This window comes from Coloeus monedula, assembly GCF_965178545.1.
Source record: "Coloeus monedula genome assembly, chromosome: 15".
Lineage (NCBI taxonomy): Eukaryota > Metazoa > Chordata > Aves > Passeriformes > Corvidae > Coloeus > Coloeus monedula.
Window position 1 is genome coordinate 14,692,017 of NC_138795.1, and position 26,420 is coordinate 14,718,436.

The window sequence follows — 26,420 nt, forward strand, 5'->3', positions numbered from 1 at the left end:
AGAGCGGCCGTGGGTGTGCCCGGGGGGCGTGACTACGGGCGGGGACAGGCGGTGGGTGTGGCCGGGGCGCGGCTATGGGTGTGTCCGGAGGCGTGGCCGGGCCGTAGGCGGTGCTGCCGAGGGACTCGCGGTGCGGCCGCCGGCGGAGCAGGAAATGGAGGCGTGAGCGGGCGGAGCGGCCGGGGCTCCGCGCCCAGCGCTGACCGCGGGCTCGCTGCCGCTGCCGCCCTCCCGCCCCGCCCCGGCCCGCCCCCGCCGCGGGGCCGGCATGTGAGGCTGCCCGGCGGCGGCGCCTCCCTGCGCGGCTGGGCCGGCGCGGCCCCCGCACCGCTGCGCGCCGCCCGCGGGAGGGGAGCCCCGGCGCGGCCCCCGGAGCGCAGCGCGGCGGTGCATGGGGCGGCGCGGCCGGCGGTGCGGACCATGCCGCGGAAGGAGCTGCCGCTGCCCGAGGGCTGGGAGGAGGCGCGGGACTACGACGGGAAGGTGTATTACATCGACCACGGCAGCCGCACCACCAGCTGGGTCGACCCCCGCGACAGGTGGGCGGCGGCGGGGCGGGGGCGGGCGGGGACCCCGCGGTCGCGGTGTGCGCGCAGAGCCCGGCGCGGCTCCCCGTGAGCCCGGCCGGTACCTGCTGCCATCCCCCAGCTCCGCTCGGGCTCCGCGGCACGGGAGGGCAGGGCGGGACGGCGGTGGCGTTACCTGCGGGCCTGGCCGGGCAGTGGCGCCTGCCGGCTGCACGGGAGGGGAGGGGAGAGATGGAGGGGGCTCAGCGAGTTGTGTTATTGCAGTTGTGGTCTCTCTCCTTGGCCGGCCCCAGCCGTGCTGCGGACCCGCAGCGCACGCTGCTCCGCCGCTGCGCTCGGCGCGGCCATGCGGCCCTGGCGGGGCTGGGAGCCCGCCCGGGGCACGCCGGAGGAGCGGCGGTGGCTCGGAGCGGTGCGGAGGGACAAGGTGGGGTCGCAGAGGTGTCGGCGGGCCCTGCCCTGCATCGGGGCCCACCTCTGCGAGCAGCTGCGTGGCCTTATCGAGCTTGGCCATCGCGGAGGTCACTGACTTCAGGGTGTGTCTCTGATCGCCCCTCTTTGGCGCCTTCTTCCCTGCGGTATCCCCTTGCTCCTACTTGCTCTGAGTAGTTCTTTTCCTGCATCGCTCACTTTAAAAAAGTAAGATAAACAGAAAACAGGGTGCTGCTCAAGACGAGGTCGTTTTCCAAGCAACACTGTCCTAGCATGTTGTAGTTCTATGCTTGAGGCAGTCATGGTGAGCCAGAGCACGGGAGCTCGAACATGCAGGAAGCTCAATTACTGGATCACAGTTGAAATCAGAAGTTTTTAAATTTCTTGTTTAATGCTTTTTTAGCTGAAGTTGCCAGAAACAGGAACTGGAAAATCCATCCTAGTGAGTTGGAAATGCCAACCATCTGAACTATGCAGTTTGTCATTGATAAATTTCACACGCTTCCCCATCTGACAGTGAGTGTTTGCCTTGTTATGGGGCAGAAAGTGCGATTTCTGAATTTGTGTTCCTTTATTCCCCTTGCTTCAGTGATCAGCTCCTTGAAGGGGCTTCCATTCTTGGTGGGATGTCAGGACTTTGCCTTCGCTCCGTTTGCTTAGATGGATTTTTCATTAAGCATGGAAGTGAATGATTGTCCAGTTTTACAAGATTTCAAGGAGTGTTCTGCATTCCAGGAATAATCCTTGTGTGTACTATACACAAATGTAACCTGCTGCCAGCCAGGGCTTTGGAACTTGTCTTGGGGTTCAGTTTTAGGAATGTGGTTGAGAAGGGCCAGTAACAGTTTTGTTCCAAGGTGTTTCTTTAACCTTCGTAAAAGTTGATGGAAGCTTAAATTAGGAATGCTTTCCTGGCATCCTTATTTTGTTCAGAGAATGAAGACAAGTGAAAAATGTAATAGGCCTAATGCAGGCTTATAAAAATTCCTGTATGTCCTTGGTTAGTGATTCAAGAATGACAGAAATGACTAAATGGGTGCCTTATTTAGCCGTGTGTACTGCGCTGTCGCAGAATCGTTACCTGCTCACCACTGCTAGAGGAGAATAATCAAACACATACTGATAACTTCTATCACATGACACTTGTTGTACACATAAAAATACACTTGAATACACGTGGCCCTGATGAGCTTTGCATCTGAGTCATCTTCCAGTAGTGCTGCCAAGGAAACAGCCTGCATTGGACCCTGCCCCTGAAGATCTGCAAGGTTTTGAAGATTTTATTGGCCCACAGTAGAACCACTATGTGACACAACACTTGCCCATCATCTGGTGGACCATGAGCTTTTATAGGTTGAAATTCTCCTTTGCTATACAGGAAAGAAGTTTCTCTTCCAAGTAATTACCACTTGCAGTGAAAACCAGGGGATGGGGGATTTCTGAGCAGCTCAGGTCATAAGATGTCTGCTCCATGCAGGGGAATGAACTTGGATTTACACACTGAGCACTGAACTTTATCACTGTATTTTAAGTTTAAATGTTTGAAAGCATAGCCTTTTACAAGTCGTATTTAATATTGCTGCAGCTGAGATGTTTGTTTGTGAATTTGCTATAGTGCTCTGGGTGCTGTGCTTACACATTCTGTCTGTAACCCAGCAAAAAGCAATAGATATTGGGTAACATGGCTGTAGAAATGCAAGTTTGAGGAATGTGGAGGAGATGTGTGTGTTAGGGCTCACTCTGAACCCAGTGTCAGTGGGGACCTTTGTAAATCTGATCAGTTTATTCAGCAGATAGCAACTGGTAATGAAAGAACACAGGTTTTTAAACCTTCCCTAAATCTTTCATTCTAGCTTAATTTAGTGGAAATTAACATGAGCAGGGGGGATACATACTATCTAGCTTCAGGGCCTGGGCCATCCCATTGTTTGTGACAGCAGGTTTGTAGTCCTGCTGAGGTTGGTTTAACAGGCTGCCAGGGAAGTAGACCTGGCTGTGGGATCTGCAGCAGGAAAGGGGAGGCAGGGGGTGAAAGGTGGGACCTCAGCTGGCCTTGGGCTGTGAAATCAAAAGCTGGGCTGGTGCTTTTCCACTCCAGTCCTGCTGATGGGCTGTTGGTGAGAGGGGCTGTTAGGCTTTGCTGGGAAGAGGTCGCTGGCACCTGGTGGCATCTCCGTGTCCTGTAGAGCTGACCTGAGCGATGCTCAGGTGCCTGGAATCTTGGTTGGAGCAACTGCATGTCAGAGCACTTTTACCTCCTGCCTTTTAAGACTCAGGGCAGTTTTGGGAAACCTGTGGATGTTGGAGCATTTTGGGAAATCATCTAAGATTAAATAATCTGAAGAATTTTGTGATTTAACTGTTGCTGTCCCTGTGGTGTGGTGTAACAGAAAAGAATCAAGGTACTTCATATTACAGGAATTTCAGGTTAAAAAGCTCTAAGGCAATTCTTCTGAACAGGTGGGGGAAAAACCAAAACCCTGCTGTGTTTTCCCTTTTGAAAGAGGAAGCTCACATAGCTGACTTTTTTTTTGTAGATCTGTTTAAAATTAGATGATTCAGGAGTTGAGTACAGTGTGATGGAAAATCAAACCTTATTAAGCTGGGGGAGAAAATTCGTCATTCTTAGTTTTAAAGCTAAGCACAGCCTTTCAGGTCTGCACCAGTACATACCAGTTGGTAAATCATGCCAGAGAGCTGTCTCAGTTGCTTTCGTAACACGGAGGGTGCATCTGCTCTGGAAGCTGCTGTGCTGGTGGGCAAAGAGAAAATACCAGTGGTATCTCAAGACTTTAGCACCAGCTACTGCCTGTTCTTAAGCATCAGCATGAGCAGCACTTGAACAACAGAGTGCCCTGAGTGAGATTTCAGCTTTCATCAGAAGTGAGGATTAGAGATGGGAATCTCTGTTCCAGTGCTGTGCTGCCCTTGGGCTCTTTGCACTAGGTTTAGGTGAACTTCTAGTCTCCTTCAGACTGTAAGTAAGTATCCTCTTGTAAGAGGAGAAAATTTTTTACTTCTCCTTGCCATTCAACACAGAAACTTCAGGATGCACTGAAAATTTGGTGATGCCTGATAATGTCCCACTCTTGAATATTTGTGTTGTACTCTCCTACTGGCCTGATGGTGTAAGTGGCTTTTTCTAGGTTATTTTAAATGGAGCTGACTGAACTTCTCATTTCACTTCTATCACTGGACTCCTGCTGAGAATGAAAGCTATTGAAATAGGAGCAATTGTAGCTTAAATTTGGTGAAGTTACTAAACAGCATCAGATATTTTCTGTTTTGGGAGGCAGCAGTGCCTTAGCTGACAGCCCTTCATTTCTTTGAAGGCTCTTGTTGCTATAAACGGCTGAGAGATTTTTGTTAAATGAAAGCCCAGATTCTGCATTTGCTGCATAAATTCCCTTCCTACTCCACATGGAGGTTTTTCCAGTCTGCACCTCCAAAGCAGAGCTTTGGTGGAGAGATTTGCCAAGGTTGAGGGCCAATGCATGTGGCATCATGTGTATTTAAAATAGTTAGGGCCACCTATTTACTCAGGAAGATTCAGCTTTGCTGAGCCCAAGGATTTTAGTGGAGAAAAGCCAGGTATATCATAGAGAGAGCACCATCATCTAGCCATGCCCTTCTAGGCTTTATGTGAAATGCTGCAGAGTATTGTCTCCTCTGCATTCTTCTGATCTTTAAACTTTTCATCCCCAGTCTGCTCTGCACACTTGGTCTACAAACTGCCTTTATTAAAGATTTAGAAATGTGAGCGTTGTGCTAAAATTTCCTATGTAACTGTCTACTCCTTGGATTACTTGCTTAAATGTAGAATAACTTTAATGACTGGAATAAAGCTGCTATAGCCAACTTAAATGTGAGAATCCTTCAAAATAAAAGGGCTGAAAGAAGGGAGGGCAATGAAAGGTAGCAGGAACAAAAGGCACTGTGCTCTTCTGTAGATGAAAATCAGTAAGCATAAGGAGAAGAGAGAAAAATTCTCCAAGATAGAAAAACCAGGGGAGAGAAATGCTCTTTCATCAGTGCCAACAGCATAGGTCATGCAGCTGAAGGCTGCTAGTTTGATGCCTGTTGTTGCCTTTCTTTGCTGATATCTAGCTAAGCACCCTGTCATATATATGTGAATCTGCTGCTTTCTCATGTTGGCATTCCCCAAAATAGCTGACTGCTTTATAAGGAGCAGGCAGCTCAGTGTGTGCCCATAGAAACTGCTGATGACCATTTTGCACAAGTACAGAAGTGAGTGACAAAAACTCAGTCTTCAAAGTCATCCAAATGCCATCCCTGGGAACAGGTGTCCTAATGTGTAGGATTTGTGCTGTTCTTACTTTTTTCCATAGTCATTGGTTTATGTAGGTGCTAATATAGAGGGAGACAAGGACGGCAAGTAAGATTATTGTGACATTTGAAATTATTTTAATTTATTAATACCAAGATGAGTATGACTTAGGTCAGGATGCACCTGCAGCTGAGAAAAGTGAGTTGGAGCTGAAATCCATCACATCGCTGCAGTTACTAAAACACAGACTTTATTATTTTGGGGGGTTTTTTGGTTGACTTTTTTTCCTATGAACTCCCCAGACAAGCCAGTTTAGGTTGTCTTGGATGCTTTGGAGACTACAGGGACTACCTTCAGAGCCAGTGTGCGTCCTCAGTTGTGTAAGCTCACCTCACACTGGGGAGGGAACTGGAAACAACAGGTGTGATGGTTTTTAACAAGGGCATCACTGCTAAACGTGTGGTATGCACACGTGTATAGAGGCAGAGGATGTTGGTAGTGACTTTAGAATGACAAAAAGCATTATTTTATCTTCCCTGTGGAACATGAGGAAAAAAAAAGAGAAATGTGAGGCTTTGTTCAGCTCAGCAGCTTTTTAATGCATCTTGGGGAATTCTGATCTTAAAAGATCAGAAGGGCTTTTGAAGAAATCTTCATAAATCACATTGTTTAGAAATATGTAGGTTGAGCTTCATCTTCTGCTTTGGCAAGGTCATCTTGCTCACAAGTTCACTCCTTTAATTTAGCCTCAAAAACTGACAGCATGTGAAGTTAGTGACATTGCCACTGACTGGAAACTTATTTGGCAATGGAATCAACAGTTCCATCCCTATGTAGGTCATATATTTTCATATCAGAGTAGTTATCTTGATCTCCATCCAGTGGAATGGCAGGAAATTGGCCAGTAAATTCCAGAAGATGTGGTATGACAGGGGAGAGGTGGCTGCAGTGCTGGGCACCTGGGGCGGGTGCTTGGTGCTGTTGCTGTTGGGACACCTGAAGCTGCTGCTGCCAGGGTAAAACTCTGTATCGGTGCAGGGAGTGAGGTCTGCAAGCTGGTCTGGCTGAAAAATGTCATTTTGCTGTCTGGGTTCATTTTACAGAAACAGTTGATCCAGGTTGTACATGCTTGTGCAGAAGCTTGTGGTGGCACAGCTGGGGCTGAGCTGGGAGGCTTGGAGCAGTGGGAGTGGGGCTGGCTCTGGTGGCAACCCAGGAATGCTGCTGAGGGTGCACTTGTGAAACTGTCCCCAGGCACTTGACCTGGTCGGGCTCTCTGCCAGCCCAGCTGAGGAGGTGTTCCCAGGTGCTTAGCTCTGCCCCATGATTGCTGATCAAGTTTTACAGGAAGAATGGATTTTCACTTGCTGGAGCCCGTGTGAAATCAGCAATGAGGCAAAGCATCTCCTAAAGATTCATCTTCCCATAACTGTGCTAGCTATGAAGCTGCCCTGTGAAGAGTGTTTGCAGCAAAATTTTCCATGTCCGAGTTTGATTTAAATTCCTCTAGATAGTGCCAGAAAATTTATTGGAAGACATGGGAAGATTTGCCCAAAGGAGTTTAATGAAATAACTTGTACGTAAAGAAGTGATGTTTGCTAGGTGGCTCAGGGGGGTCCTGTCACTGATTCACCACTCCACCTTTTGGGACTGGCTCTAATCTCAGTTGCTGGAGGAGTCTATTAGTAAATGATTGCTGTTGCGTGCTCCAGGAGGTGGCTGCAGGCTGCCAGGGCTGTCCTTGCTCTGTGCTCAGCATTCCGAGCAGCGTCACTGCCCCACAGCGTGTTCCTGCATGTGTCACGGGCACTGCTGAGCTCACGTCTGACACGAGGGAAATGTCCTGGGCTGGGCTTGACACTCGGCTGTGTTGTATGGGACACCTTCAGGTCTTTCTCAGGGAGAGACCATACAGCTGGCTTGGAAAAGCCTTGCTGATATCTCTGTGCTGGGGCTGCCTGAACCTGGTGGCCTTGAGTGCTGCACCAGCAGGGCAAGTGTTAGCTGGAATAATTAATCAATAAAGAGGGGTGGCAGCAGCTTGGCAGAGTCAGGTGGAGGTATGTAGACTAGTGCTACTGCCTACACCTGTAGGAGAGCTATGCAGATTGACCACTTCCTTGGAGAGAAGTACTTCTTATGCTGGCTGGTTGCCATCCATGAGACCTGTTTAGTAAGGTTACGTGCTTTGCTTGTGGTAATGAGGACTTGGCTTTATTTGAGCAGTTTAAGCTCAGTTCTTGTTCACAGAGCCTAAGGTTACTGCTCCCTCCTCCCTTTAAAGCTACGTGCATAGATAATTGGCTGAACAAACAGTGGGCAAAACTGCTCCCTGCAGAAAAATAACTGCTTTTCACTGCCACTCATTCAGTGAAGTGGCATCTGGAAGACTCTCCAGATAGTCACAGGAGGTTTGGTGTGTAATAGGGAGATGCAAAGAAGCCAAATCCTACAGCTGTCAGTGTTCTCTGGTTTTTCGTGCTCTTGGATGGGTTCTCCTGGCTTGGTTTGTTCTCAGTTTGTGCTGATACTTACGGCTTCCACCCCAGCCACGATGTTCTGCAGCATAAGTACCCAACACATTTGAAAAACAGATGAATTGCTTTCTCAATCTCATAGAGGTGCTGTAGGGATTAATTAGTTCTCAAAAAGTGCTTTCTGGCTGAGATGTCAAACTGATGTTTCAGGACTAATGGTATTGTTTAGTGAAACTGTTCAGTTCTCCTCAAATGCCTAATTACTATTTTAGAAGAATGTACTCTATGGAGGGAGCTTTATTGATTTAAAGCACACAATAAACAGTATTGATTTGCAAAAGGCAGTCATTCGTATCTGCTCTGTGTGGAGTTGAGATGTAAGGTGGTCACACAGCTACTTTGAACCAAAATGTAAGTGAAACTGTTGCTTAAATGACCCTGCAACATTTTGCAGATTTCTCATATGTGACTTTCAACTGCCTTAATAGCCTTGTACTCAGTACAAGGGCAGTCCCCTGCAAAGGAGAGGGCTCTCTGCTATTTCATCCTTCACAACAGGATCCACATCCACAGGGAGAATGGCCTGCAGAGGAACACCAGTGGGTAAAATAACCTTCTGGACCCTTCAAGCAGCACAGGAAAATGTAGGTAACCCCAGAATTGTTCTGTGAAGCCATACTGTGGATAATTTTGCTTGTGCTAGGCACAGCTTTGGATGTCATGAGCCAGCTGAGCCTCTGCAGCTGCTAGAAGACATGCTGGTGGCATAGCTGCACAGGTCATCCCCACTGGCCTTATCCAGTGCATGAATCCCATGGGACATCCTTTGAGGGGCTCAGGCAGGCTGGCTCCATGGCTTGGCAGCGGAAACCTGTTACAACACGGCACCTGACCCCTGAGTGAACAGGAGGAGTCATCTCCTGACATCTTCATCCTGGACACTTGCTCCATTGTTGGACTGTTTGAAACACTGAGTATATATTTGAGCTGCTTATCCAAATTATCTCAAAGGGGATTCGGGTGGGGATGATAATGGAGAGTATTTGGCTGTCACGTGTGATGCAGCTCTGCAAATTATCCAGCCTGTTTCCTATGAGGTATCTCAGTCTGGTGGCCTGTCTTGGGTGGTGCTGGGTATTTTTAGAAAAAATTGTAAGACTTAAATTAGGATGACCTATACTGTATCTAATTCCAGGTGAGCTTTTCATACTGATTGTGTCTTTAAAAAAAATAAATATTCTTAGCATGAATAATATTTGGTATTGCAGAGTTTTGGCATAGTTAAACTTGAAATTAAATCATCACTTTGAACAGGCTTTTTTGTTGGCGCATGGATGTGGTGATGCTCAGGTGTATTTGATTAGTGGTATGTTAACCCTGCAGAAGGTAAGGAGGTTAAACTCTCCTGTTCAGTATATTATTCAACATTGCTCAGCATCTGGTCTCTCTCCCCTTCAGCTGTCAGTTGACCCACTGTTTAGATTTTTCTGAAATTCCTTGAAGTCGTCTCCACATCCAGCTAACCTAAATAGCTTGTCAGCCAGCAAGGCAGTAAGCCAGGTTTGCTATTTGTCTCTTCTTATGTCACTGGTAAGGATTTCACACCACAAGGTCTAAGCATCAGAGTTAACACAAGTTATTGCCTCGATGGGACTGTTTAATTCTTGTACGGACACATGCATAGAAGGCTTTAGGCTGTTTGACAGCTAGTTCTCAAAATGTTTTTCAGTATTCTAGACCTAGGCCGATATGTCTGGCAAAAAGATCTTTGCAGTCCTCAGTGAGTATTATTCTGTCTTATTTTAAGCTGTGTGTGCAGGGAAGTGAAACGTCATGGCTGCTGCCATGTGCCATGGTTTTCTGTGGCACTAAAGTTTTGTAAGATATCTTAGACTTAACTTTTCTATGTTTTGCTTTTTAAATTTGGATGTGAAAACTCAGCTGAGTTGGTCTATAATTCTGAATAAAGGCAGATACACTGCCATCTGTTAATTACTCATAGACTGCTGTGTGGCAGCCATGGTGAGTTTCTCATACGACTGGCTTACTAATGTTTCAGTTTAGAGGGTATATGCCATCATCTGCCTGAATCTAATGAAAGCATAACCTAAATGTGAAAACTTTCTTAAAACACATCTTGTTTGCTTGTCTTATATTCCTCGGGCAGTACTCCTCACTTCCTTTATAAGATGTCTTTTCAGGAGGAGATTGTGTGGATGGAAGGGGAGAGGTGCATGGCAGGAGCCTGGTGTGGTCATTTGCAAAAGGGTTGCATGGATAAAAATCTCAGTTTGCAAAGACAAATTTGCAACTGGTCACACAGAGTCCTCCACTCAGGCTTGTTTTCACACATCTTTTGTAAATGCCACTCTTATCCCTAAAGCAAATGTTCTGTGTTGAATTTTCTCATCTTTATTCTCTATTTGTCCAGTAGTCTGTAGCTAATACCCCAGAGTGCTTCCTGGTTTCTTTTCTATCTGCTCCCCAGATGCAGGCTCCTGCAGGTTTGGATGGCAGCTCTGACAAGTTGTGTTGCATCTTCAGTAGCTTGGCCGGGCTGGGGCTCCTTTCCAGTGGGGTTTGAGTCAGGTGCTGTGGTTGTTTTTCTTTCCTGTTGGGAGAAGATCCCTCGATTGGTGGGGGAATACATGCCTGCAGCTGAGCACGCTGCAGTTCACAGCCTGGTCTAGACCTGCCTGTTTGGGGCTGGCAGGATTTGGTCTTGTGTCAGACAGTGTCCCATCGTGTGTCCGTGGCTGCTGTTAGAGGCCCAGGCAGCAAGATGGGCATGGAGACTGCTCTGGTTTTCTGAACAGAGCCAGGTGGCACCAGGTCCTTGAAAGAAGGTGGCATTTGGTGCAGTTGGCTCCTGCGTGTTGGGGTTTTGCTGTGGGTAGTAACAAAAATGAGAACAGCCCAAGTGGTTGTTCACACCCATAAACCTTCTGCTTGGAAACTTGCTTGTGGCGCTTGCTTCTGATGGAGTGTGGCATGTTGGTAAGTGTTCCTTTGCAGTCAGATTTAATGCAGAACAGGTTTGCAGTGAAATAACCGAAGTTTAATGATTTTAACAATGCCCATTAAAGGCTTTATTGTTTGAATTACTTGTCTGGAGTAGTTGGGCAGCTGCATGGCAACAACTCTCTGAATGATAGTACTGTCTCTTACCTCTTTTTGTTGAACACAGGCTGAAATGCTGTGTTGGTCCAGCTGCTTTGTGACCAGCCTAGATGCCTGTTCAAAGGTGTAGGAAATAATGGAGTTATGTCAGTATGAATTAGGGATTTCACAACAACGGTTTTATTATTTATGTTGTATTCTCCATCTTTATGGAGGGTTTATTCCCCCCTAGCTAGTGCCTTTGCAGTCAAAGGCAAGCTGTTGGCCTGTCATTTTATACCTCTATGCTCCCAGCTCTGGTGCACTCCTTTTTCCAGTGATTGTTTCTTCAACTTTTTCTCTTCCAAACTGTATAACACTATTGCGTATTTCCCTTATGGCCATGTTTACAGGGTCTTTAAAGCCTTTTATAAGGAAGCACTTTGCCTGATGGGAGAAGGAGGTTTATGGAGCTTAAAAAAAAAAAAAGGCAAGAAATACGCTGTAGGTAATAGATTCCAAAAATGCAAATTTGTTTAAGCAACTTCTTAAAAGGAAGGGAGGGAGGAAAGAACTGAAGATTAAAACCTGTGTTTATATACATGTAGAAGCTGGAGGCAAAGCAATCCATTCATAAATATACAATAGGATTTATGTCACGGCGAGAAGTGCTACATGCATATTCATGTGTAATTTGCAAATCCTTTGGTGATTAAATACTTTACTCCAAGCTCAAGAACTAAATAACCTTCTTGTTGAAATGAGATGTCCAAAGGCTCTAATGCTTCTCCAGTGGAGGGGAAAGGCTGGGTGGTGTAATAGATCTGATACTTTAATTTTGACTCTATTAAAAGATTTTTGGTGTGCTTTGGGCTTTATTTTATTAGTATAATCAGGAAGTTTTGAACAAAGCATGAAGCAGAGAATTGCAAGAAGTATTGTAAAGCCTGTCATGGTAAGAAAAGCAAATAGGCTTAGGAACTTGTTAGGATGTTTTTCTCAACTGATTTTAATGTCAAATACCTTTATCTAAACTTTCATATCCCACAGGTAAGTAAAGAATCAAACTAGTAACAGCCAAAGTATATAGTTTCTAACATCATGAATGGGGAAAAATACTGCTGTAAATAACTGTTTCCTGCACCTTGTGTTGCAGCCGATGAGAGCTCAGGGACGGTGCTGTGTCCCTGGGTAGGGTGTGGTGATGCGACTGGTTTATCTTGCCTGTCAGTCATCGCACTAAATGATAGTCTGCAAATGGGATGGCAACTGCCAGGCATCCTGCTGAGCAAACAGAGCTCAGCCTGTGCCTCTAACACCACTGTGATAAGATAAGGTTGGGACTTGTGCGATTCTGTGCTCTGTGCCTGCCCTCACCTTCCTCGGGATCCGTTCACAGCTGGAAGTGGCAGCCCCATGTCCCCTCTACAGCCACCAGCTGCTCTGCTTGTGCAGCAGAGTGGTGGCCATGTAGCTCTGGACCTCTGTGGTGGCTGGTGTTTGTGTATTGCTTTGGGCAATCACTAATGAACCAGAGCTGTTCTCCGTTCTTAAAACTGGACCTAAGCCTGTTCAGTTCCATCTAGGTAAATTCCCTGTATACCCTTGGGGAAGCTGTGGTTTATTCTTATATCTGGACCATCACAAAGTGTTTCTTGCTGTCCTCTTTTGGTGTTCCTGATGGCTCATTTTGGAATTGCTCCTTTTGGTAGCTTTATGAGCTCTTTATCCTTTGTGCCCAGTTTTGTGTTGTGAGAATATGAAGTACATCAATGCTGGATGGGAGAAGCCAGCAGAGTTCTTGTGTTCTTTCTTCCCCACTGAGGTTAGTCCCTCGTTGAAAATTGTGTTGTCTGATTTAGTTTTCCTGCTCCTGTTCTGTAACAGCCCACCTGCGGGATGCTTTGATTGAGCTGAACAAGACAGAGCAATGCACTCAACTCACTAAGGACTGTATATGCATTTTTCTGGCTGGCACAAGTGTAGCAAATTGCCCTTTTAGTCCTGTTTACTTGTTTTTCTCATTCAGTCACAGGTAGTTTCTGCTCCTTGGTGATCAGAGAAGAGCCCTGGATTCCCCTGTTGCTGTCTTGTGCTGTGATCAGGGGGCATGTGGCAGAGGCACTGTCCCTTCTGTGCCTGGGGGCTCTGCTATACAAAGCTGTACTTCAGCTGATTTGAAATAGTGTTTCCAGGTAACTGTGAAAAGCTGTTGCTTTTACAATGAGCAGGGAGAATTTGTATCCTCTGCCATGTCAGAGCAGCAGTGTGTCTAAGCTGGTGGCTGGTCACATAAGGGTGTGAAGATGTAGCACTGAATACTTGAAGAATATGAATGGCTGTAGTTCTGTAGAAAGCACAAAACTGAGCTAAACAAACCCGGTTCTCCTTAAGCTAACTCCAGAGTTGGTGATTTCTTGGCTTCATAGGGTGAACACTTCACCCATCAAGCAGTTCAGATGCACACAGGGGAATGGCTGGTGTGAGGTGTGTGTTTCTGATTACTGTGACCAGATGTATGAGCTGGTTTTATGTTGATGAGGAAAGCTAGAAGAGATAAAATTATTAACAAATCCCATGTTTTAAATGAGTGCTGTTCAGGTAGAGGCTGGGTGGGAGGTGAATTTGATTCCCCCCCCGTTTTAGTAACGATAAGTGGTTGCCTCTGGATCGATCTCAGAAGGGTGCAGTGAACCATTGCTTACAGTACTGTAACCACTTGTAATTTTGCTGGTGAAAGAAGTAAAAATCTTTGCCCTAGAGGTTGGTTCTGGCTGTGGGATTGAGCGCAAGCCCCACTGGCAGGGCTGGAGCAGTGAGGAGTGACTGAGCCATCCTGCTGTGGGAGGTGGCCATTCCTTTAGCCCAGGTGCCCATCTGACTCCTCACTTGAGTTTGCTGGCACGCAGAAAACTGCTCCCTCTCTTTCTGGACACAGTTTCTGCTGCTGCAGTAAGCTGGAACAGCCCAAGGACTCTCTGGCAGCAGCAACATGTTGGGGTGGGAGTGACCTTCCTACCAAGCATGGTTCCCCTGGAAAGTCATGGCTCACTCCTGAGCTGCTGTCAGTGCAGTTGTGCTGTGCTTGCCTGGCAGCACGGCTGGTGAGTGTGGGTTCAGCCAGGCAGCTGTGTCACTTGTAGTTTGTCTTTCAAAGCAGACAGCTTAAATATCAGATTGATGCTTTCTCAGTGCTGCGCTGTGGGCTGTAATTCCATCTGCTGCGACACGATGAAGGTGACACCTGGAAAGGTATGTGCTGCTTTCTGGATGTCCTCCCTGTATCTTCTGCATTGCATGGAGGCACCATTTTACCTGCTTGTTGGCCTTGCTCAGCATGTGGTTGCTTGGGAGCCTAGCAAAACACTCAATATTTTCTCTGAAGTGCTGCTAGAATTTCAATGTCACATTTCGTTCATCCTGAGCACTGCTGTTTCTGCAGTACCACCGCCCTTTGTCTTCACTGCTTTGGAACAGTAGAAGCATCTGTTTATGGCATTGATTTGGCAGTTATTAGAAGGACATTGAATAAAGGACATTATTAGTGAGAAGGAAGAGTGTTCAAATACCTCTGCCCTTAAGGTCTGTGTTTTTAATAGTTCTGCAGATTCATCACTGATTTTGGAACTTGATAGCAAGTTGGCTCTCTGGATCAGTCTCTAGATTAGATTAAAGTTACTAGACAAGGTAAGGGCAGTACTTCGTCAGAGAATTTCAGCTTGGTCTTTGCAGGTGAGCTGAACTGTGGATAATGATTTATTTAGCTGAGTTGGTGGGAGCAAGTTAATATACACGTGAATTCTGCGTTGGTGGTGCAGATCAGCGTTTGGGCAGAAATAATAAAAAGGGTAACATGAAAAAAAAATTGCTGGCATGGGGGTTGCATTTCATTCAGGTGCTGATGGTGAAGCAGTACTGAGTTAAGCAGCAAATTTCAAACCTGTAAGCTCTCATGATGGCTTGCTTAATAGCAGGTGTACGGTACTGTAAGGCACAGTGTCAGATCCATTAACCACAGCTTTGACGTAAGGATGAAAATGAATAGCTGAGATATTTTAGGTAATTGCCTTGAGCAACAGTGATGGTTGTATTGGAGCAGCTTCAGTGAGTTATAAACAAGCTTCAGCTGAGGCCAGATCAAGCAACTGATGACTTGCACAGTGCCTGGTGTGGTTTGCCTGAAGAGCAGCACACATGGTGTGTGCAGGCTGTACTCCTGAATTCCTCGTTTTCTGTACCCACAGAGGAGTGGGTGTTCAGATAACACTTTCCACCTCCCCAGCTGCTTTAGTTTTACCTCAAGTGTCTTGCAACAAATACTGGTTTTGACTGAGGGAGACTGACTCATTCAGCTGCTTCTTATCCCTTGGCATATATAAAGGCTACAAAACCTGGTAGTGATGGAGAAAAAGTGTTACTGAGGGATCTTGGCAAGAAATACTACTTTACACTGTCTGAAAAAAAGCGCCCCAGCTTCTTCCTTTTTTCACTTCAATGGAAGAAGGGAAAGCACAACTGAGGTAAGCTGGACAGGAATGTCTAACAATGTGAGCTATAAAAAAATTGGATTATGCATAGAGAAGACTAGCTTTGAAGTAGCTTGTTTTGCAGAACCTTGCTTTCTAAATTTTAGGGGAAGGTGCTGGCGGCCTGGGGCATTCTAGGCCCTCAAGAAAATCTCAGGAGTAAAATGTCTTGTGCCTTAAGGCACCTGCAGATCCTGCAACTTGTTTTCTAGGCTGCTTTACAAAGAGGGCTTTATTTTGTGGGGAGAGAATAGGTGTAGCTCACCATCTTCTTTTCCTGACTACATCCCATGCATTGAAAACTGAGAGAAGGAAAATACCTTGTTACAGATGAACAGGAGCTGGGGTTTGATATGGCACAACACAAAGAAATGTGATTTTCCTACTGTGCTAGGTTTGTGTGGCCTCTCCTAGATTTTAAGATCTTATTTTGACCAACTTTTATTTTCCAAGACAAAGCTGAGGCTCTTACAGATTTGTGCCTTCTGCTGCTTCCCTCAACTTGCAGGGAAGAAAAGACATGTGAAAACGGAGGTGGTTTGGCTTCACTTGTTACAAAGCCCCAAAATAATATTCTGTGCCTTACGCACCAAATGCTTAAAATCCTATTTTGGAGTTCACATTAAATAATAGGCAGTATGGCAATACATAGAAGGTAAAAATGGAAAATCCAGTGCCAAATACATCCTTTTGAAAGTTAGCATAAGCTCTAGGTATGTGATTGCTTGGGATAGGGCTGTCCATAGGATGTAGCCATGATAAGTGGATGAAGCCAGTTGGGGTGGTTAGAGCTCCTTGGCATGTTATGTTGGATATTTAGCGATTTGGGAAGCTGAAGTGAAATCCTCAGCAGAAGAAATTCAAGAATTGCCAGAAACATCATATAATCCATGAAAAACATAGCTAATGCTCTCAGTTTTTGCATAAGAAGCACCTGGATGATTTGGCCACGTGCAGTGTGGAAGGGAGCCCTCATCTGAACCGAGACCTGGGGCCGCTGGGCGCTTCACCTGGGGTGCTCCGAGGAGAGCTGCTGCCTTGCAGAGCAAAACTGGGCATCAGGAAATGAACTGGTGATGACTGAAGGGAGCAGGCATCTCTGGTGTGCTGCAGCATTCTCTGTCTGGCAAACACCTAGGACAGGGATCTCCATCTGGCGTGGGCTCAGCCCTCGAGGAGTGGCTGCTGCCATAGGAACCACGGTCCCTTCTGACCCTTCTGCCGGGATTAAACCCGGGACAACCCCATTGTGGGGCTCTGATGTCGAGCTCTTTGTCCTCACAACCCATCACCTGCACTGCTGCTGTGTCCTCTCTAGCATCCGTATTACAGCTTCAGAATATGGCTTAAACATTATGCTGCAGTCTGTTTCCAGATGCTCAGAGTGATAAAAAAGGCAGTAAAGATTTTACCCATCTTTGGGGAAGTGATATGTGCAACTGAGGGTCACGGCAGCCAGTCTGAGCCTTGCAGGGCTCAGCTTTGTATTCAGATGCGCTGGCCTGCGAGCTGCAGACATTCCAGATACTTGTGTTCATTTTGGCTGTATCCAGGCACGCACTCACAAAGAGCAAGATGCGTGCAGTGAAGTATAAATCCCGTCCTCTAATGACTCAAAGCACTGTTGTGTGCGCATACATGCTTAACAGATTGTATAATTAGCTGGCTTTGTAAGCTGGCAGCGTGTGTGATTCTCCAGTAGCTCCCTAAAAATCCTGTGTGGCGTAGGGAGTGTATGCGGGTCCTTAAGCTTCTTGTATCCATGCAGTGATGAGTGCTGGGGATACGAGAGGGGGCTGCATCCTTTGTGCCCGGAGGAGAAGGGCTTCCCAGGCCCAGTGCCACCACCTCTGCCTTTCCCTGAGCCCTGGGCTGGCAGCGGCTCTTCCCCCTTGGCTGCTGATGCTGGGCTGGTTTGGCTGGCTGCTCTGGGCTGTGGGGACAGGGGCTGTCCCAAAGGCAGTCCCCACGCAGTGCCCTTGAAGACAGGCTCAGCAGATCGTGCAGCCAAGTGCTTCAGTGTGCACAGCCTGAGCTGCCTCTAGAGCCCCTCTCCTGGCCCGTGAGTTTGATTAGGCATTGGCCCAGACTGGAACCTGGTTTTATTTGGAATACTTAATTCAGAAGTGTTAATCGTGGCGGTCACAAGGCTCACTGCAGAGCTCTCCCAGCCCTGCAGTACAGGGACAGAGGTGTTGCTGCCCCGGGAGCAGAGCGGGTGCCGGCGGAGGGAAGGGTGGGCTGTGCTGCCGCCAGGAATGCGACAGGTTGTGCCGGTGTCCGGGAGACGCCGAGGGTGGGAGCAGCACCGGGGCCCAGGGCTGCGTGCTTGGGATTTCATTGGAGCCGGGGAGGAGCGGGCAGGGGAGCGAACATGACCTTGAAAATCCTTATCGAGATGAAAAGGTGCAGTGAGGGAGCACATTCCTCCGCGCACAGCGCCCGGCCGGCCGGGCTGACAGCGAGCGCTGCGGCTGCACGGCCACAGCCCCGGCCACGGCGCCGGGAGATGCTTCCCCACAGCCCGGCTGTCCCCACAAGGGCTGCCAGGGGGGCCCAGGCTGTGTGAATCGAAGGGATCGGCTTCTGGAGTTGACTGTTTATGTGCATTTATAAGTAATAATGAGCCCGAAGGTGGTAGCAAGGCAAGTGCTGGCAGCCGGAGGAGGTGGGCCGCTTGAGAGGAGCAGGTTTAATTATGATTCTGTGGCAGGTGAACCTTATCTATGGGTTTGGAGCCCAGAAATCTGTTGAGCAGCCAGACAGCTCATCACAACCAGCAAGGGGGGTTGTGGTTTTCCCCGGTGCTGCTTCTGTTCTGGATGCTCCTCTGTCCTGGCACGCTGTCCACTGCTGAGTCCCCCTAACCCAACTGGGAATGCACTGGTCAGGACGGTCGGGGTGCTGCTCTGCTCTACTGAACTGAAGCTTTGCTCTGCTGAACTGAAGCAGCTTGTGGGAGGGCTTGGAGGGTGCAGAGCTGCTGGTCTGGGAAGAGGAGCACGGAAAAGCTGTGTAGGTTGTAAGGTGGGAGAGATGCTTTTTACAGAAGTAACAAACCATTAGACTGGCTCAGTTGCAGATGTCTTTGTGCTGTGGATCCAACACAATTCTCCCTCTCTCCCCTGTGCTAGCACGTGTACTTGTACAGTCACATGCTAATTCAGGTTAAATAACTGCATCTCCTAGAAACTGATCCTTTTCTAAGATGCTTTTTGGGTGCTTCTAATCCTGAAGCATGTCCCAGGAAAGTGACACTGTGCAGATAAAGCAATCCTTGCAGTGAAAAAAAGTAATCAACACTTACTACTATGAATATGTGCTGTAAAATGAAAAATGCTGCGTTCCTGAAGAAATCTAAGTATTGTTGCAGCTTGATTGTAACTGTGGCACTTCAGTTGCTGAGGCTGCGCTGCAGCTTTGGAAGCAGATACTTTAAATTCATTGGTTTGTGGTGGATTTTTTTTCCTCTTGACAAGGATAGAATAAAACCTGTCTTTCTCCATGGCTATAGGAACATACCCTTGTGTAATGTGTGTTTTTGTTGAAGAAATTCAGGCACTTACTGGTGTCTTCAATAATTCCTTTCTAAATGCTTAGCTTAGGGCATTTGCATAAAACATTGTCTCACTTAAGAAATTCAGGGTTTGGGTTTTTTTTTTTTCAGTTTTAGAGGATCTAGGTGTGTACTAGGAATTTGGATGTGTATTAATGACCTTGGGACATTTGTTTCTAGGTCCTGTGGAATGGTGTGGCCTCAGCCCAAGGGAGGTGGAACTTGCCCCTGCTGACGGGGGCAGTCCCATTGCTTAGTACATGAAGACTCATTTCCCTGTCGAATGAGCTGAATCAGCTTGCTGAGGAGTGCAATGAGTAGTCTTGCCACCACCTGTGATGTTCCTGTGGAAATAGTATGTGTTCCTGTTGAGTGGCAGAGTTATCAGGGTTGGTACAGGCTGGCATGTGCTGTATCTAGTAGGGTTACAGAGATTGTGCTGCGTGTCCAGAGCCTGCTTCTGAACAAAGCACAGGATGGTGTGAACACACCTTTTTTGTCAAAGCTGGTGGCCTTGCTGGCCAGCTTCTTCATTGCTCTGAGCTTCGTGCCGTGGCTTCAGCTTTTGTTTGCCACCATACTTGATTAAGACAAATCTGGTATCTCTGGCCTTTTTCTTTGGGGTTATCTGGCTTGTAAAGCTGGGATGAAATGCAACCTGTTTGTTGGGATTCATCTCCTTCACTTTTCAATGGGGAGCAGTTAGGATGGTGGTAGTGAAGCTGGTGTCTCTGCTGTCAGACAAGCCAGGAGCTTGACTGAGGCACGTAGCTACTACATATGTATGGAAGGAGGGGAGTACAGAGATAGGAAAAAGACACAAACAATCTGTGGGTTTAGCCACCTTCAGCAGGGTTACACTGGAAAGAGGAGGATTGTTCCTTTGGAAGGAAGGAGCATCCTGTGCTCTTGGTCATAAACTAAAGTAAAATAGTAGCTAAATATTACTAATGAGACTATGTAAGGTGTGTCTCTGACACATATCTGGAGCATGAAGTGTGAGCAGCAGTGATGAAGTGATATGTATGCTGAGTCTTTGCTTACTGGAAAGAAAGGCTGTCTGTTTTGAGCTGAGGAATAACTAAAAAACCAAGTCCTCAGCTAGCTTGTGCCATTTCTGAGCTGGCAGAAGGACTGTTAAGTGGGCTTTAAACTACCCAAGATAGGTGGGAAAAGGGAATGCAAGAGAGCAAGTGGCATTATAACTTCCATGTTAACACAAGTTTGATCTGTTGGCAAAGTATGTTCATAGTGCTCATTAAAAATGAACAATGTTTGTAAGAGTAAATCAATCAAACTCATTTGGTGATGCAAATCTCACTTTTGCTGTCCTCAGATGCATGAGCAGCCTTCAATAGTTGTTGATTTGTATCGACTTCCTTGCAATGTGTGAAGTACTGAGCTATGTTTAGTGCTTTGCACAGTTCTCCTATGAGTACAGTTTGGCATGATTTTTTTTTTTTTGTGGCTTAACTACATGGTAAATCAAGGCTTTGTTACTTTGGATGAAAAAGATACTAAACCTATTAATTTTATACTCTTACCTTCTAACCCTACATCTCCTAAAGCTTTGTTCTCACAAGGTTGTTCTGGACATCTGTTCTTGTTCTGACATTTCTGTTCATTTTTATACAGTATGGCTTTTCAGGGTCTGAGAACACATTGCCTCAACACTTACAGCAGCAGTAGCAGGTCGTAAAGCTCATATTGTGAATTCCAGGTGCTTCTGTGCTTCAGCAGTGCTGCATTCATGAGCTGAGGGCTGTGCAACCTGGGCTTTCTCTTTGGATCAGAAGTGAGTTGCCATACTTTCTTTTCCAAAGGCTCTCCTCGGTGCTAGCTCACAAGGCTGAGTCTGTTGAAATAATTTTGGTTTGCCCCTCTTGCAGGAATGGCATGGATTGCAGTCTGCAGGGCTGTGCTTAGGTAAGTATTCTGTATCTTGAATTCACAGTTGCTTTTCAAGCAGAAGGATTTTTGTTCTTTTGTGTTCTCCACTGCTCTGATACCATCTTGACCAGGCATCTCCTCTGATTCTTGCAGGCAGCCAGAAATACTCCTGTTCATACCTGGTACTGCTGAGTTTCCAGTGGCATTGCAGGGGCCCTGTGAGTGCCCTGAGACCCCTTGGGGATGGTTCATGTGACTTGGTAGTTTCCTCTGTGCAGCAGGATTCTGCTCTATCTGGCCATGATTTCTGAAGTGGTAGGCTGATGTCAGATCAGAGCCATCCAGTGATGTTTTCTGAACTAGGCATTGCATAAGAGCTGAGTGGCTACAGCTGATCTGACTTAGGGCAAGGAGCAGAAGATGCTCTGGTGATGCCCTGCTGCTTGCCTAGACTGTGTTCTGCAAGGGTGCAGACCAGAGAGCCTGTTTGGGGTTGGGACCATCAAATAGCTGTATAACTCAGAACGTTTATAATGCAGAAAGAGCAAGCAGGCAGCCCTGCCAAAGCTGCTGTATGGATGTGCAATTAGCCCAGTGCTAGCAGGAGGTGAACCAGGGAGCAGCATGCAAACCATGTGCATGTAAAACAAACTCCTGTGCTTCACTTGTCTTTTCCAAATAGGCTTCCATACCAGCAGTGCTTGTTTTCTGCACTGGGGAGATTAGATGAGTCTAGTGATGCCATCCTAGGGTTGTCTATTGTCACTTCAAATGTCATGTGAATAAAGGGCAAAGGAGCTGACAGTGTTGCAGGAGGCATTTGCTGTTCACGGATAGAACACACTGGTGGGAAGTACAGCAGCATGCTTTTCTTCTGAAAGAATTCAGTTTGTAATCACTGTACATGAAGTGTAAATTCAGTGTCTGATGAAGCCCAGTTGTGGAGTGAATCCCCAATCTGTTCCCCATCATCCCTGTCCCTATGGTCAGCCCAGTGCTCACTGCACTGCACGTGTTCCTGCATGCTGAGGTAGGGCAATCATTCCATACTTACCTCCTTGCTGAGATCTCAAATATTTATCTTTTTCTGACAGTAGCTATTGGTTCCCTGCTCTAGGAGCTGTACTGTGGGGGGAGTTTGTCCTATACACCTCCTTATCTCGAGGCATCTTGCCAATATAAACTGCTGCCACCCACACTAGGCAGCCTTTCAGGGAAGCAGGAATGCAGGCTGTGAGAGCAGAGATGAGCCTTCCCGTTCATAATCTCCCAAATATGTCAAGGAACTAGTCTGACTGCTCTGGATGCTTGGTAGGCAATTTACCCCATACTCTGAAGTGACCAGTCCCCTTATTCAAGAACAGTTGAGCTTCCAAGTGAAGAGCAAGCTGACTTATTTTTAGTTAGTCTGCTCAGGCTGTGCAGGTGACAAGGCTGCTTCTCATCCTAGAAGATCTGAAAGCAAACTTAAAAACCAATTTCAGCTACTTAAAATTAAAGATGTTTGAATTATTTGCATGGTTAAATTCCAACTCTTGCATGTTTTTTATTCAGTAGTGTTGTACTGTTCTCATCAAGTTGTACCTCACTCTTTTATATATTTTATGCTTAATTGCTTCAGGAAAGCATGCAGGATATAGAGGCTGGCAGGCAAGTTAATGTTGTGAGAAGCCTCATCTCCCATTTCCTGACTTTTTAACCTTGAACTATCCCAGGAATTTTTGCATTTGAGTGATTAAGAAGGTATGACTGACCTCCTGCTTGCAGAACCGGTTTGTTAATCACTGGGAATGATCTAAAATCTTCGAGTGGTTTTTGATAGCCTTCTCCTTGCAAATAACTTAGTTGTTCTTTGCTTCCAGAGGTAAATGATCTGTACTGAAAAGAAATACACAGGCAAACAGACTGTCAGTGTGTGCAAAATAGAGCTTGTAAATGTGCAAGCCTTTTCAGATGTGGATAGAACAAACAAGCAGCTGACTGTACTGGTGTTTTAGGCATACTTTTTGTGCCTGATGGGGTCATAAACTGTGTGTATTATATAGCTTAATGCTTCTGTGAATCTATTTGACTAATAGAAATGTATTGCTATTAAAGGTATAAATGCATTTGTGTTCAGAATACCTGAAATACAGACTGGTGCCTGACTTTCAGGTGTCTTTGGTGTCTCCTGATTTCTTTTGTGGAGAATCTACTTGGGCAGTATGTGACTAATTTCAATATAAAAGAAGAATTTGGGTGTTACCTGCTCATGTGAAAGCAGTAGAGGGTCTAATTGGCAAATTACACACAGCTCAAGATCACCTTAATGAGGTACAGAGGTTACCCTCATGGCCTGGCCAAAGAACATCATTGAGTTCTTGAGTGTCAATAAAAATGTTTAAAATTATGATAGCTTGGAAAATGAGCTCTGAAGATAGATGTTGTACTTGCTTATCCTAGAGGTGGCCGAATGCATGAAGCATCAGGGGTCAGGAGGAAATACAAGATGAAAGAGCTCTTTGGGAGGCTGAGAAGATGCTCAATAACCACGGCAACGAAGGCAACCACTTCTGAAAAGCAAACAGCTCTGCAGTTTGAGTAGATGTGTTGTTTATTTTAAGCCATTTCTCTTGGTAATATTTATGTTGAAGTTTAAGCAAATTTGTTTGGTTTATACTTAACTGCCTCAAATATGCTGTTTTTCTCAGACTTGACCCCATTTTACCGTAAGAGTGTAATTCCGTTCCCTGTTACCCTTTATTCACAGCAAGACCAGGACCACACACTGGCAGTCACTGAAATGACTTGTGTTTGAGGCAACTATAAGTTCAAGGTGACTGGGCCTTTGTGTGGGTCTTGGCATAATGTCTGCCTTCCAAAACTTTGAAATGTCATATTTGATTGCTCATTAGACTCCTTGGAGTATACTTTTGAAATTTGTGATCACTTCTTAGAAGCTTCTCCTTGTTACCTGGCAAGCACGTTCCTGTTCATGGTTCCCCTCTGCTAATGGTGGTCCTGAATTGGGCTTTTCTGCTCCTCTGGGTGTAGAGGTCTCCCCCTCCAACTCCCCTGCAGTTGGTGAGGTTTTGGTGCAACTGAGGTGTCACTTGGCCTGGAGCTGCTTGCTGTGGCACTGCTGAGGATCCTGGCTGTTAGGGGTGAGCTGTTCCCATTGCCTCTTGCCTAAACTGCCATTGGGGTGGGAATCCAAGGGAGCATTTCGTCATGCACAGGTGTGTGGAGATGGGGGGAGAAAAGCTTTGCCAGCAAGATCATAAAACAGGGCCTCTTCATGGCCACACCCCCAGCCTCCAAAGGCAATCCTCCCTGCAGCGAGAGAAGATGCTCCCAGGGAAAATAGTTACTATAGTGATGAATAGCCCCGGTGTGTTTGAGGGCTGGATCACCAAGTTGAGTAATAAATGTGTAGGAGTCTATTTTTAAAAGCTTTGTGAGGAGGAGATTGCAGACAAATTTTCTAGGACTACAGCAAAGTGATAGGTTTTTCTGTGCTAAAGTTTAAAAATAATCATCGTCTGTCTTGAGAATGGGATGACCTCATTAAAAACAAAGAAGCTTGTATGTCATCATGTGGAGCCTCCTGGCAGGGATTCTTGCAGCAGTCTTCTGAGTTCCAGTAGCAGCTCTGCTGGAAGTTGGAGTTCCTCAAAACTCCTTATGTACAGCTACCCCAGTGTCACAGCTGGACCTGAGGTACCTTTAGCTCATTTCCTATCCTGGTCTGTGCAGCACATCCTGATACATAATGAGCACTGAGTTTTATTCAAACAAGAAATGAAGAAATGCTGTGTAAAGAAAAAATAAAATTGAAACATAGAAGCCATTGAAAATAAAATCTGACTCCAAGGTTCTCCTGCAAAATGCTGGGTTGAAAAACTATTTGGTTTTGTAAGAGAAATGGTATGAGTGGAAGCATCTGCCACAACTCATAATTATGTCATCTGGCTTGACTTCTTGCCCATGAGGCCTGTGTGCCCCACACACTAAATGTGTACCTGTGAGTGCAGGAGGGAAGGGGAGAGCTCAGCAGGGCTGATAGGGTGTTTGTCAGGGTTTGGTGGCTCATGCTGTAGCTGTAAGAGGAGCTGACATGATGGTCCTGAGCGATCCAGGTGCTGCCTTTGCTCCTTGTGCGGTGAGCTGCTGCTGTAGGTACAGCAAACTGGGAAATCCCCTGGTCTGTGCTCTCGCCCATAGAGGGTCATGAAGGATTTCATAGGAGGCCATGTGATCTGTGCTGAACTGATTAAAACAAGGCTCCCCTATTTAAATGGCTTTACTTTGTTCCAGGGTCTGAGGAGCCCTGCAAACACAGGGATTAGGTGGTTTTATGCATGGTGTAGAAGCTTGGCACTGCACTGTTGGTTTATAAACCTTTTCATCTCCGTGACCCAAGCACAGTGTTTGCTGAGTGCACATCTACCTATGTGCACTTATGTCCTCATGGCTGTGAGCCTCACCAGGAGCTGCTCGTGGGCCTGGTTTACTGCTGTAGGCCCCCATAGGGTACCTGGTAGGTTGATACTGAAATGCAGTAATTACAAAAATAACATTTCTTGGTTTAGGAAGTTCAGAATTGATTTCTGTTACCATTGTGGTATTAACTCCAGATTTGTAAGTGGCACAGGTCGCCCATCTCCAGCTCCCGCCAGGAACCTCTGTACAGCCATGTTTAACAAACCTTCTGTCAATCAAAAACCGGTTATACAAGGATTATTTGCCTTCGGTTTCCTGGGTAATGAGGTTTTTGATTGACAACAGTGGAGTTAAAGAATATAGAAAGGCTTTCTGAATCTAAGATGAGCAAGCTTCCATTTAATACTGTTTGCACATGATAACGTTGGCTTTCAGTTTTATCTGTGATAGAAACTGGAGGTGATCAAAAATAAGAAATACAGAAACCCTTCTCATTTTAATATAATATGACTTTCTATTTCCTGCTGTGGGAGTGGGATTTGGACATCATTTGCTGTACAAATAGTTGAGCTACTGTGGGCAAACATTTTGCAAAGATGGAAGTGTCTTGGAATGTTCACCACAGCTGGTGGGTGAGCAGTGGCTTTACCCTTGTCCTGCCTCTGCCTGACGACTGTCAGATGCTCCTCAGATTAGGAAGTTGGGTGATGCTGTTCTCTTTTACCTCTGTTACCAGGATTAGTTTCTGAAACAGTGACCTTCACCTGCTGTGTGTGGTGGTTGCTGTGGATACCTGTTTTCCAGGTGTCCTTGTGAGCAGCTGCACTTGTTCAAGTAAATTTGAATTTCTTGAATGAAATGAAATTTAAAAATTGCATACTGGAAGCTAAGAAAATATGATGGAAGTGGATAAATGTAGGTTGATACGTCTTTTTCAAAATACTAAATATTCCTAATAATGACCCCAATTAAAACATACCTATGGGGGAATGGCAGTCACAGGTGTGATGAATGTGGTATATGGGTGAGTTCCTATGAGGTGAACATAGGGGTGACTTTTGGGTGAGCTAGAAGGCCAGAGTTAGGCTGTGATTTAAAAGTATCTTCTCTAGTTCAGGCTAGTTTCTCTTGTAGAGGTCCTGCACTAAGCTCAGCCTCTGTCTTAGAAGCAGATGAAGCACTTAAGGAGTAGTTCAGGTCTAA

The 26,420-nt window shown here is 46.3% G+C and overlaps 1 protein-coding gene across 1 annotated transcript in view; it reads left to right on the forward strand.

Annotated features, from left to right (window-relative positions):
• Positions 1-420: 420 nt before the first annotated feature.
• Positions 421-26,420, forward strand: part of WWC1 (WW and C2 domain containing 1) — a gene marked incomplete at both ends in the record, with an annotated part of 66,070 nt that continues 40,070 nt past the window's right edge. The window contains one exon of the mRNA XM_082291596.1: positions 421-539. Coding sequence (XP_082147722.1) covers positions 421-539 — 119 coding nt within the window. The remainder of the gene's footprint in view (positions 540-26,420) is intronic.